The 13,396-nt window shown below is 39.8% G+C and overlaps 1 protein-coding gene across 4 annotated transcripts in view; it reads left to right on the forward strand.

Moving 5' to 3' along the window:
• ARHGEF7 (Rho guanine nucleotide exchange factor 7) overlaps positions 1 to 13,396 on the forward strand; it is a 146,868-nt gene that overhangs the window by 82,723 nt on the left and 50,749 nt on the right. For all 4 annotated transcript variants that reach the window (XM_090258797.1, XM_090258796.1, XM_090258794.1 and 1 more), the window contains 2 exons: positions 7,454 to 7,548; positions 7,783 to 7,878. In XM_090258797.1, coding sequence (XP_090114923.1) covers positions 7,454 to 7,548; positions 7,783 to 7,878 — 191 coding nt within the window. The remainder of the gene's footprint in view (positions 1 to 7,453; positions 7,549 to 7,782; positions 7,879 to 13,396) is intronic.

The following is a 13,396-nucleotide window of genomic DNA, read 5'->3' on the forward strand; positions in this document are numbered from 1 at the left end:
TCTATTAGAATTATCTGATGCTTATGTCTCATCACATTGTGCTTTTTGCCTTGTAATTTTTTTGACAGCCAGACATGAAGTACTGGGTAAAAGGAACTCCTGCATATAGACTTTAGGAATGTGGTGGTGAGATGTGAGGGAACGGGAAGTGTTCATAGCCCTGTGATTAGATCTTAGTGAACCTATGCCTCTGGACTATGAACTTCACAAGTGTTTCTTAGCTGTTTCTCTCCCGCCTGAGGTGGGACAGGATGGCTAGAGCCAGCTGGAGTTGGGTATTTTCTTTTGGTCAGTTAGCTGTGATAATACCACAGCAGTTAGGCTTTGGCTACCTAATCGCCCCTGAGGACAGGCCTTGTTAAGAACAGTGCTCTGGTGTATTACAAAATGGTTCTTTTCTTCTCTCCCTGCTGGAAGCCCAAGGACCTTTTTCTCTGATATTTATTTTGGGAACTTGGTCAAGCTTCTGGAGGTAAACTTCCCAATATTGTTGTGTGCCTCTGTATCACTGGGTCCCCTTAGTGTTGTCAGTTCTCAGAGTTGTTCACACTGAGCTCCAGCAATTTATCAGTCACAGGTCAAGTTTTCCAACCTCAGCACTGTTGCCCACTGCGTTTTCTGCTCAATCTGTCTCTGTTCTGGTCTGATATAAGTGTGGCTTCCTGTATTTTCCTTTTGATCTCTCCAGTCTTAGGGGCAGTGGTTTGCTCTGTGTCCTCCCCTCTAATGGATCCAGGGTGAGAGTTGTTAGGATAAGGTATTGTGATTTCTAAGCTCCTTACACATGTAACCAGAAACTGGACATCCCTCCTTGGACATATTTATAATAGCTCTTTTGGGCCTTCCATCTGCTGAGTTTAGAGATAGTTTCTATTGACTGCCCCCTTATTGGGGTGCCTGGGCCACATGTACTTCGCATATCTTGTAATTTTTCATTGAAAACTGGACATTTTTAGGAGATAGATTTTAGCAACTCCAGATTCTGAATTCTCCCTCTACTGGGATTTGGTATTGTCCTTTCGTTTTGTTTTAGTGTCTTACTTTGACTAACTCTGTAGTTTGTCTCCCCCCCATAGTCACTGAAGGGCACTGTTTGTTTTCTGTCTTTCTTTTTTTTGCATTTTAGGCTCAGCTTCCTAGTTTTCATATTCAGGGCAACAGAGTTCAGTATTTAGCCAAAGATTGCTTAAAGATTATCTTCAGTCAGGCTTTTATTCTTTGCCAGTATATGTTTGGCTAATAATGCATTGGAGCAGGGCTGGGGTGAGTAGAAGCTTTTTAGAATTTAAAAACAATGAGTGGGAACAAAGAAAAATATCAAAATTGATTAGGTCATGTAAAAGTTTAATAAATTCTTTGCCTTCAAACAATGTAAACCAAGTTAAAAGTTAATTAGAACATTATTTGCAACAGTTATAACAACATAAGATTATTTTCAGTTGTGAGGAGCTCATTAAGACAAATATATCAAGATTAATAGAGAAATAGGAAATGAGGTAATCATTGTAAAACTGGTGATATACTGATGGTTGTGTCTTAATCAGTTCAGGCTGCTCTAAAGAAACACCATAGATTGGGTGGATTAAACATCTTCTGGAGGCTGGAAGCAAGATTGGGTTATCCATGAAGTCCCTTTCCTTGGTTTACAGAGGGCTGTCTTCTGTTGTGTCCTCACATGGTAGAGAGAGCAAGCTCTGGTCTTTTCATTCCTTTATTATGACACGAATCCCCTTCACTGGAGCTCTGCCTGTAAGATCCAATTACTTCCCAAAGGCCCACCTCCTAATACCATCACATTGGGGATTTAGACTTCAACATATTCCATCTTGGACACAAATGTGCAGTCCACACCGCTGTGACAGAATGGTTAAGCTTACCATAAAAAATTCTGTATCAACAGTATATGTATCCAGTAAGCAGAGATTTAAAGAGAGAATCTTCAGTTCTAATGATGGTGGAAATGTAAAGGGATCGAATCCCCTGACTGGGAATTTAACCTGCTGTCTTATGTTGTATGGGATGAAGCTTCAACCGGGATGAGTCACCCTGCCAGGGCTGCATTTATCTTTTACGTTTCCCTTGGCTTTCCTCCACTGTTACCAAGATTGTTTTTCAATCCTTTGACATCTGATGTCTTTACCCGGGCCTCTGTATTATCTCATGTGCCCTAGGGATTATAAAGGGGTATGCAGCTTTGTTCCCAGTGGCTCTCCTAGAGAGCTGCTGCCCTCCTTTCTTATATCTCACCCACATTTCACATTGACAGTGAGGGACCTGCTGATGTCTTTGACAAATTTTGCTTGCATTGCTTTTATATCATTTTCTTGTTTTATATGGATCAACATCTACATAAAGGTTTTCAAGTGGTAGCAAAAGTCTGGCAGAGAGTAGGAGCTAAGTGTTCAGTACACGAATGAAGGAATAACTGAGTTATTTAATTATGGAAAAGACTGGCTTATAAAATAATTACCTCTTGAGTAGTGGAGTTACGTAAGAAGTAGCGCCAAATAGGATTCCAGGTTTGGGTTGGAAGGCTGTACTAGATGGTTTGTAAAGTTTCCTTTCTACCTTAAGTCAGGGACCCAACACTCTTGAGAAAGGAATCCCATTTTGTAAAACAAAGAAAATAGATCTGTAGACATGTATAGTACCAGATAGGACATAGCAGAGCCAGGATTTGTGCCCAGGTCTGCCACTCTCAAGTTCAGCTCTTTACACATCACAGTGCAGTCATGCACATCAGCTCGCTTGCTAAGGCCAGCTCTCTGATGCGACATATATCATTGTGAACGTGCAGCCTTTGCTATGGTATAGTAAACCTTTAGTGTTTGGAAGAAATAACATCCCAAGACCTTGTGAATCCCCAAATTTAGAGATACTATAATAACATAACTTCTTTCAATAGGTGCAGTAACATAAAGCAGACTTTTTATGTGGCGCCTCCAAACGGTTTTTGAGAGTTAATGTTTTTAAATATGAAGACTACACAGAGATCAACAAACTACATTAAATCAGTGATTGTCAGTGGTATGGGAGTGGGTTTGCTCCTCCGTATTGTTTGGCCTCTGGATTTGTGGAGCCTGGAGGAGCTGTCTGAATTGCTTCCTCTGGCAGCACTGCCCTTCCCTTCCTTCCTTTCCTTTCCCTAGAGGCTGATGGTTTATTAGTGGCTCAGGTCCTATCTTATTATAATTTACTGTTTGAAACTTTAAGTACTAAATACAGTTTATATAGACTGGGTTGAAAGGAAACATGCAGTGATTATTTTTCCTTGTGTGGGGAGAGGCCGATTAGATTGGTGGGGGAGGGGTTAGACCAGCCGTGCCATTCTTTAGTTTTTCTCATTGTGCTTATGAACCTGGATTATGTTTTAGAAACCTGGTTTTAGTTTATGATGATAATTTTTTATCTAGATCAAATCTTTAAAAGTTACCTAATGTTTCTTTCCTTATATGTAGGTCATTTATTCATTTTTAAAGGACTATGAATGCCATGTAAAATCAAACTTATGACACCTACCAAAATTTACAGTGAAAGTTGTAACTCATTTGTAAAATCAGCGATACTAAGTGGTCCTTTAATGGTGGTAATGATAAAATGAGTTTCTGTGTGTCTGCAAGGTACTAAAATCAGTCGTCCTTTGTTTTGCTTTGCTGTAGTGGCTGATAGTTCAGGGATTGTCTCTGTGGCTTGCCTGATGGCCTCCTTCTGTGTGGCACCATTGTTTGACTGGACTTGGTTCTCCACGCCTTATGCCTCAGGGAGAGCTCACGCAGGCTGAGCTCGGGCGGGTCGTTCTTCACGACTGTGGAGTCAAGATTGCTCTTTCTGTGAAAACGGCACACGTTCGCTGGTATCCTGCCTTCATGTGATGGAGCTTTGGCATCCTGGCTATTAGGTCTCATGGGGTCCTGCAGCAGCCAGAGTTTGCAGAAATCAAGAAAGGGAAGACAGGTGATGACTGGAGTACACAGATGTGCTGCTCAGCATAGGGAGGAGGATTGTGTGGCCTCCTGGCAGAGTGGACATTCAGCGTCAGCATGAGTCAGTTAGCCAAGTCCTGGTCCTGCGTTGGTGGAAAAGCTAAGTGTAACTTGGATTGTTTAGATTGGGAGTATTATAGAACTTGTCTTTAGCAGTTATTTGAAGATGATGTTTATGACTAGTAGTAGAAATGAACCAACTTAACTGCTTTAATAAATGTAGCTTTTTGACAAGATTGTTTTTGGAATATTCGTGTGGAAGCTTTTACATCTGCCTACCATGCTTAATGCTACTATTGAGGAAACACCATTTTATTCCTCCACTCATACTAGTGATGTTTTGTTGCATAGTATTATTTTTTTATGTTACCTAGGAACTGTTTTCTGTTTTATAAAGTAAGTGTTTAGGTTTTCAAGTGTGTTCTAACCAGTGTTGCTAATAATTCCTAGTGTTTGTAATTAAGCCATGAAGTCATATAATTTAACCTTTGTTTTAAGATTGAAAAAGGACTTTTCGTTGTACATATCTATGACATTTTAATTTATTTTTTAAGTTCAACGACCCATTATAGTTGGCTTATTTCATGTTATTTTTGAAGGATAAGATCTCGTTTAAGTGTGATTCTCCGATGATGTAGTGGCTGGTGTCACACTGTGTTCTCTGTCCACTTGTCCTTTGACATTTGTGTCTAAAGAGTATTTTTCTTCGAAGCAAGACATAATAATCATAGGATCAGCACCCAGATTCCTCCACAAAGGAATGAACTCTGGAGTGGCCCCTCCTCCCTCTGGCTCACTCCATCAGTCTTCAATGAATAGAGCCATTCAGGGGCAAAACTAGTGTTCAGTATCATAGTGAAAGAACCTCTGATTCTCTTCAAATTAAATAGTGTAGTATGTAACTTATTTAATCAGGTTTGCATTTACTCATGAGTGAATGTAGTCTTTCCTCAAAGTACACAGAAAACAGTAGTGAACAGAATAATAATCCATGTTGAATTTATTATGCTGTAATCTAAGTTTTTACCTTAATGATTACTGTTTTCTTAAATGTTTAAACATAGATTTTGAATATCAAAAATGAGGGGGATAAAACTGGAATGTGTTTGATAGCTTTATTCTTTTTAAAAGATTTTATTTATTTTCAGAGAGTATAGAAGGGAAGGGAGAAAAAGGGGAAGAGAAACATGATGTGTGAGAGAACATCGATAGGTAGCCTCTCACGTGTCCCCCCGACTGGGGACCTGGCCTGCAACCAGACATGTTCCCTGACCGGGAATTGAACTGGCAACCTTTTAGTCTGCAGGCTGGTGCTCAATCCACAGAGCCACACCAGCCAGGGCGATAGCTTTATTCTTTAAAAAAAAATTTTTTTTTTTTTTGGTATGGTTAATTTAGAACGATTTCTTAGTTTTGGAAGACATAGCACATGTTAGTGCCTGTAGTGGATCCTTAAAATACATGTGATATGATTTCCTAATTAAAGGAGATGTTGGCTCTCTTAGCAGAGGGGAATAAAAAAGATAGTTAAGGAAGGAATTTCACTTTGTTTACTCATGTCAGGTCCCATAGGGACCTTGACTCCTTCCCTTAAATCTGATAGCTGGAGAAGGCAATGTTGGGCGATCTAGTGTCAGAGAGATCTAGGCTCCCATTCTAGCTCTGCTGTTCATTAGCTGTCTGATTTTGGATAAGTTACTTAATCTACCTACTCAGTGGTCTTTTCCTCTGTGAAAGGAATAGGTTTTGTGAGGATTAGAGATATTGTATGTAGAGCACCCTGCTCGGTGCCAGGAATATGGTAAGCATCAGTACTTAGGCCTGTTCACACATCCGGCTTCGCCTGCAGACCTCGGTGCCTTCTCGCCTTGTCCTGTGAGGAGACTTTGCTCTTGGTATTACTGATGGAAAGAGGCTCATGCTTTAGTTCAACTTTTTTGCATTTTATATTATCTCTCAATTTTAAGAATTAAGTGTTTTTTTGGCTGAATTTGCTACACTAATATAGGATAACAGGAAACATTTTAATTTTAAGGTTGCTTTATAATTAATTTGCTATCTTGAAATACAGTACAAGCATACCTCAGAGATATTGTGGGTTTGGTTCCAGGCTACCGTAGTAAAGCGAGGATTGCAATAGTGAGTCATGATCTTTTTGCTGGTCAAGGAGGGTATTGCCCTCAGGTTGTTAAAAAGACACACACACACAAAAAACATCTGTGAAGCACAATAAAGAGAAGTGCAATAAAATGAGGTATGCCTGTAGTGGCTATTTAAAGATTATTTTTATGCTGGTAGACCTTTAATTTTTAATGAATGTGTGTAGGGTGATCTGAGACTGTCATATTCTGTAATGAAGGTCTGTTGTTCCCAGAAATTGATTTACTTTTCCTAGATACATTCTAGGAAATGAGTAAACTTCATTTTTTTTAGTTGAAATATAATTTATATATGTTAAAATGTATAGATTGTAAGGTTACAGTTCAGTGAGCTTTGACAAGTGACTATGTCTATGTAACAACTACCCAAATTATGATCTAGAACATGTCTATCACCCCAGAAATTTATCTTATGCCCCTTCCCCCCTTGTTACACTCCCTTCCCCCCTTTTGATTTCATGTCTGCCATTGTAGATTAGTCTTGGACTTACTGTACATGGAATATGCAGCCCTGGCTGGTGTGGCTCAGTTGTTTGGAACCTTGTCCCAAAACTGAAAGGTTGCAGGTTTGATCCCTGGTCTGGGCGCAGACACCTGTAACTCCAGGTCCTGATTCATACGGGAGGCAACTGATGGATGCTTCTCTCTCTCATTGATGCTTCCCTCTCTCTCTCTCTCTCTCTCTTTCTCTCTCCCTCCCTCCCTCCCTCTCTCTCTCTCTCTCTCTCTCTCTCTCTCTCTCTCTCTCTCTCCTCCCTCCCTCCCTCCCTCCCTCCCTCCCTCTCTCTCTCTCTCTCTCTCTCTCTCTCTCTCTCTCTCTCTCTCTCTCTCTCTCTCTCTCTCTCTCCCTCCCTCCCTCCCTCCCTCCCTTCCTTCTTTTTCTAAAAGTGATGAAAAATGATGTCCTCAGATGAGGATTTTTAAAAAATGGAATATGCAGGATGTGTTTTTCTTGAATGGCTTCTTTTGCACAACACAGTGTTTAGAGATTCATCCATGCATCTGTGCTTTTGTGATTATCAATGTTTCTCCTTTTTACCTATAGACTTGGCATTACTTAGTTGATGAAGGAATTCATTCTAGCCTCATTCTAGGTACTGTGTGAAATGCTTGGCAATAAGATGAAGTCAGTGGTGTAGCCGTGGTAATAGTAATTACATGGATTTTGTAGTGAATTGTAGGGAATCTGTATAATATTGAACACATTAGTATTATATAGAAGCAACAATGTGAATTGAACAATGGTGATGAACTTTCAAAAACTTATATGACTCTTAATGTCAAATAATACTTATTCATTATTTATTATAGGTGCTACAGAATATTTTGGAAACAGAAAATGAATATTCTAAAGAACTTCAGACTATGCTTTCAACCTATCTACGGCCATTGCAGACCAGTGAGAAGTAAGTTAGATGATAAATTGTGTTAATTGTAGAGAAGTCATCACCTTAGGTGTTCCCTTGTATTTTCATAGAATAGAGGGTGAAGTACTGGAACAGAATTTAGTGTACTAGTTTGCTTTAGACATGAGCAATTTGTTTATTAGGTTAAGACTTTAATGGGGTATTGGGATGGGAGAGGAGAGGAATATAAGTAAAATGTTTACATTTTTTTACTGTTATTTTTCTTGGCTCTAGGTTAAGTTCAGCAAACACTTCATATTTAATGGGAAATCTAGAAGAAATATGTTCTTTCCAGCAAATGCTTGTACAGTCTTTAGAAGAATGCACCAAGTAAGTAAGATGCTAAAATTTACAAAATTCAGATTAGTATAACAAGTATTTAAAGGATTAAGCTTAACATAACTTTAGAATTACATTTCCAAAGATGGAAACTAGACTGTTTTGAAATTTTTAGGTAAATTATCTTTTATAGTAAAAGCTATGTTTTACATTATCTACATTTTACATTAGTGATCTTTGAAGGAGGGATCTACTCACTAGTCAGAGAAAAGAGAAGTGTTTCATGTGAGTGATGATTTTTAAGGTGTTGGGGTGGGGTAGTATGTGATGAATAACCCCTACAGAGGAGGGGATGGCATGTGAAAGAGGATGGAGGTAGCTTCTTACATGCTGCCATGTGCTACATGGGGAGGCATGTGTGCACACACCCTTGAAGGCCAAGTCTTCCCAGGGTTGTCTTGTAGTGTGTGTTGTTCCTGGCCTCAGGAAGCTGAGAAATTGTAAAGCACCGTATACATAAGGTGCTGTTCTGATCTGGTAAGGACTTGGTTTTGTCACTTTTCCAAGATTTTTTTTTCCCCGTGGGGCTAAAAGGCGGGTGTGTTCTGAATGATCAGACATGGAGATTTTTTTTCTGTGTGACTATTTTATGTTCTTTGTTAACATCAAACATTAAAAGATATTTATGAAATGCCTGCTGGGTGTTGGATGACTTAAAGTCATAATGCATATGAAAAGTTTTGAGATTCTAGTCCACCAGGTTATGTTTGATGTTTGTTTATTTGTGGGCTTGATAAAGGGAGGCAGCACATTTTATTTTTGCATTATCTTTATTTTTGTAGTCACCAGAAGGACCAGAAAATTATTTTCCTCTCTGGTTGGTCTCTGAATTTTCTTCCAGTTTTTGCATATGTCTTTCTCAGTCTTGGAAGTGGTGAGGGTGGCTGCCCTCTGTGCCAGCAGCTCTAAATTGGTAACAGTTTACTGTGCCGAAAGTAGGTTTGCTCCCCTAACTTTGCCTTCAAGGCCTCATTGAGGCCTTTCATGTCGGAAGCTGTGGGGAGGAAAGCTGAATGTCAGTGTAACGAAATACTGATTCCCAAACAAGTCCACAGTTTTTGTTTTTGCCACATTTTTGGTCTGCATAAAATGACATTACTTACATGATCATAAAGAGAGTAGTTTGAGAATCACTTTGCTTTCCTTTTGGTGAATGAAGATCATTTGACAGCAATTTGGGGTTTTTACAAGAGGCCAGCCCTGTTGGGCACAAAATGCAAATAAATGTTTGTTTCTGTTTTCCCACTGGCTATAGGTAACGTAGACTAAATAAATTAATATTTACATAGTACATTTTGCAGTACCTCTTGTGAGTTTCATGTCAGCCCTGTGAAATAGTTAGGGCAGATAATACTGTCTTCACAGTATAGATATAAAGACTGAAGTTCAGGGTGGTAAAGGAATGGTAATGGTGAATGGTGCCAGATGTTAGACCTTGGTCCTTGAGTCAGAGCCAAGAATTCAAATATAACTGATAGTTTGTTTAGAAAGTCACAGAGGTAGAAGAAGTGAGCCAGCTGGGCTCTGTGGACTCAGAAAATAAGTTACAGAGGCAAAAGAAGGGCACTTGGAGCTTAGGAGAAAGAAAGCAAAGGTATACACCTTGAGGCAAGAAAGAGGGAAGGAAAAGTGTGGGTATACTGGAGAGAGGGGGGGAGAGAGAGAGAGAGAGCGAGCGAGCTCCAGCATGTGCCCTGGATTCTTTACCTTAGGGGTTTTATCTCTTTACCAAAGGTGGGGATTTTAGGGGAGGTCTCGAGAGGATCTCAATAGAATATTCATAAGCTTTCTGGTTGTGTCCTTTTACCGTCATGATCTCTACAGATTGGTCAGTGCTGGGGTTGGGGTTTCTTAGTCACTGCAGGTCATCCTGATGTCAGCCATGGCATCGCTTTGTCTCTTTTTGCTGCTTTTCTGGGCTTGGAGCTGAGACACAGCTGAGGCCTAGATGTCATCCTTAGTTTGACCAGAATTCTCTCTCTGTGGTGAACAGACCCAAGGCTTTGATTCCTAATGTTATTTGATGTGGTCAGAACCTCACTGTTCTGAGGGCTTAATGCTTAAGGGAGTAGTTGTGCAAGGGCTTGTATGGGAGTGGTATGAGGCTATTCTTTGGCCCCCTTGTGCCTCCTCTAAGAGGGTCTACCACATGACTAGCGACATGCCAGGGGAGGAAAGTTCACCTTGAGGGCGAGGCCCCACTCTACAATACTTGTTTTTCGGGGCTTTCCACCCTGGTGACCTTCTGTACCTGGCCTATTGTTCCTACTCTGCTCATGCCTGTCTAACTGCCTACTATATCGGTAATATGCTCTAGGTCAAATATCTAGTCAGGCTTCAGTCCTTATTGTGGTCTCTGAATTTGGCAAGGTTTAGGTATTATTTTGGTCAAGTTCCTGGAGGTTATGGTACATAGATGTGAGTCGTTGGGTTTTTCCATGGTGAAATAGAATGTTTGAGACTAGCTTTTCTTACCAGCCGTTTCTTCTCTCTTCCTTGCCGTTGCCCTCATGAATACTCTGAAAGTGTTCAGAGATTGGGCAGAATTCAGAGACAAAATTCAGGGTTGCATGTCTTCTGCTCTTTTCCTTCCCAACTGCCAGACCTCCAGATTCTTCATACTTCTGATTGCTCTCTGGTGCATTCAGGTAGTCAGTTTGATAGGAGTGACTTGATTATAACTAGATGTATATAGAACCCAGTCTTTTTCCTGTTTCTCAAATCATGGTTCTCTGTGTTGTAGGCTCCTTGGAAACATGTTTTCTGTAGTTAATCGTGCTCACAATTCAAAACAAAACAAACTATAGTCTCCCTTTAAACATACTCATGCAATTTGCTGTATAAACATTTAAAAAAGCTCAGAAAGGACACAAAAGAGATGGACTTTCACAATGTCACACAGCTAGTAACTGGTGATTTAAATCCAGAACCCCCAGGACCCCACCCCCATCAGAACTCCAGTCACTTTAGTATGAAAGATAGACTGATTCCCAGGACTCTTTTCCCTAGTGAGAGCCTATGATTTATAGTTTTACTGCTTAGCAGTGTTTTTGCCAGTGGGTTCTCCCCAGGGCCAGCTCTTCTCGCTCCTGCCCTCTGTGTACCTGGAGTGGCCCTCGCTCTGGTGGAACTGGTCCCTGCCTTGCTTTCAGGGCTGTGGGTGAGGTGAGATGGCTAGTGCTGTCCAAGATAGTGTTTAACATGCAGTTTTCCTTTTCAAATACTATTTTAAATGATAGAGTGATCCCTATAATACAGTGATTTACTAGAAATCCTATTACATAATGATACAATGAGACTGAGAATCTAATAATGACTTCAAAATAACTTTCAAATAAACTCACTTATAGGTTGTGGTTTTGCTTGTATTTTATGACGGAAAGTTGGTTAAATTCTGTAGAAGAGACAATCTCAAAAGTTCTTTTTAATAATTTCCTTGTTATTGAACCAAATTTTATTCTTAATTTATTCATTTTGGTAATGCCCCCTCTTAAAAAACACTGAAATATGCTGCAATTCTTTAGCTTTTTGTTAGGTATAGATGCCATGGGGGCAGGCAGAGGGCAGAGATAACTGTTTGCTGTGTTTGTCCTCTGATGGCAGTTCTTGAGATAACTGGTGTCCCTGACTTGCCGACCCTAGAATCCAGTCCTGTGCCCAGGACTTTTCAGGTGTGTGTGGTTTGTTTGTTTGCTTTTCCTTTTTTTGGGGGGGGGTGTATATAACTTGGGGTATGTTGGTTGGGGTAGATGTGACCTACTTCACCAGTCCTCACTGAGTGTTATGGGGGTTTTCACTTTCTCTCTATCCTAATTTTCCAGGTCCTTCTTTTCCCCCCTTCTCTTTTGCATGTACTTCATGCTTCTTTGACCCCTGTTGTGACACTCAGGGCTGACAAAGTATATCTGAGTTTAAATAGTCAGATATAACTCAGTTGTATTAATGAAAATGTCTTATGGCTTCCTTGCTGTTGGCTTTATGTTCAAATGTGATACATGGGGCACCTTTTCATCAAAGAGGTTCACACAGGTTTATGAATGGTTCTGCCCAGTTACTAACAGATGATAGTTCTTGGCTATCTGGAAATGGAATTTATAGAATGCCACAACTGTGGAAGACTGTAAGGGAAATACACCCATTTGGGAACAACATTCGGAGAATTATGGTTCATGGGTGCTATGAGAGGGCAAGACAGTGTCTTATTCTTTATAGTCTCAGTTATTTACTTTTTAATTCTAGCATGTAGTAAATTTTTAATAAATAGATGGTCTTAGATTATCAAATCAATAGAACTTAAGAATATTTACTTCTCTAGAGATAGTTTCTGAACAGGTTTGTCATTTGAACTATTTCAGTTAAAAAACATTGTGATTTTTGAGTTAAATTGATTGAGAGAGGTATTGGCGTCACTGTCAGATGGAGGCAGGACTAAGGAAGAGACTTAGGATAGAGCATAAAGTTTCTTCTGAGGTGCTTGTGTGCCTTCACGTGAGGATGTCTGACAGACAGTTGGCCAGCCCCTGGAATCACATAAGCTTGGAGGTGGAGGTTTGGGAGATGCAGTGCCCTGCCCCATCCCACTCAACCTTGTGCGAAGAAGTGTGGCCCAGGGGTATTTGCCTCTTTATGTCTTAGTTTTCTCATCTGTAAAATGGAGATAGTAGAGTATAGTAGTCCCTCTCTGTGTCGCAGTTCACATATCGTGGCCTCACTGTATCGCGGGATTTTAAAAAATAATTATATTTAATTATTTATCGCGGATTTTTCACATATCGCGGGATTTTGCAGTACTGTATACGTATGTTGTTAAAGTTATGTAGGTTTAAGAGTGTAGAATATGTTTAAGAACGTAAATAGTGTTTATAAAAGTGTGGGAAAGGTTAATAAGGGACTGGGAATGGCTTATAAGAGTGTGGGAAGGGTTTATAAAGCCTTAAAATATATATAAGTTCTAAAATAAATGTAAGGTTCCTACTTTGTGGATTTTCACCTATCTCGGGGGGTGGTGTCTAGAACATAATACCCGCGATAAGTGAGGGAATACTGTATACTGTGAGGATTAAATAAAAGTCAGTTGTGGTGGTGGCTGCCTCGGGTTTGTTTCTGTATGTGGAAATGCATTCTTCTTCCTCTGCAGCACCCTCCCCGCCATTCTGTTAGAGCCATTTGTAATTGAGTAATAAGTGAAACACTGATTTTGGATGTCCATGGGTGAGTCGCTGATGTTCTTGAAGGAAAGGTCAGTTTTTCTTCGAATTAAAAGACTTTTTTTGTTGTTGTTGTTGTTGTTGTTCCAATTCTTAGGCATTATTTTCAGTTAGTTTTACTCTCTGCCCTCAATTTAGGACATTAAAGAAGATATGTAGGGCATATGACTTTATACATTACTATCTTTGTTTGGGCAAATTGTTCTGTAGAAGAGGGTGATAACATTGTGTTTTCTTCTCAGTTTTTTTTTTTTCTTTGCTGTAACATTTCTATTTTTTAAAATCTTCACCGAGGATTTTAT

Source organism: Furipterus horrens, unplaced genomic scaffold (genome assembly GCF_987537825.1).
Source record: "Furipterus horrens unplaced genomic scaffold, mFurHor1.1.pri manual_scaffold_12, whole genome shotgun sequence".
Lineage (NCBI taxonomy): Eukaryota > Metazoa > Chordata > Mammalia > Chiroptera > Furipteridae > Furipterus > Furipterus horrens.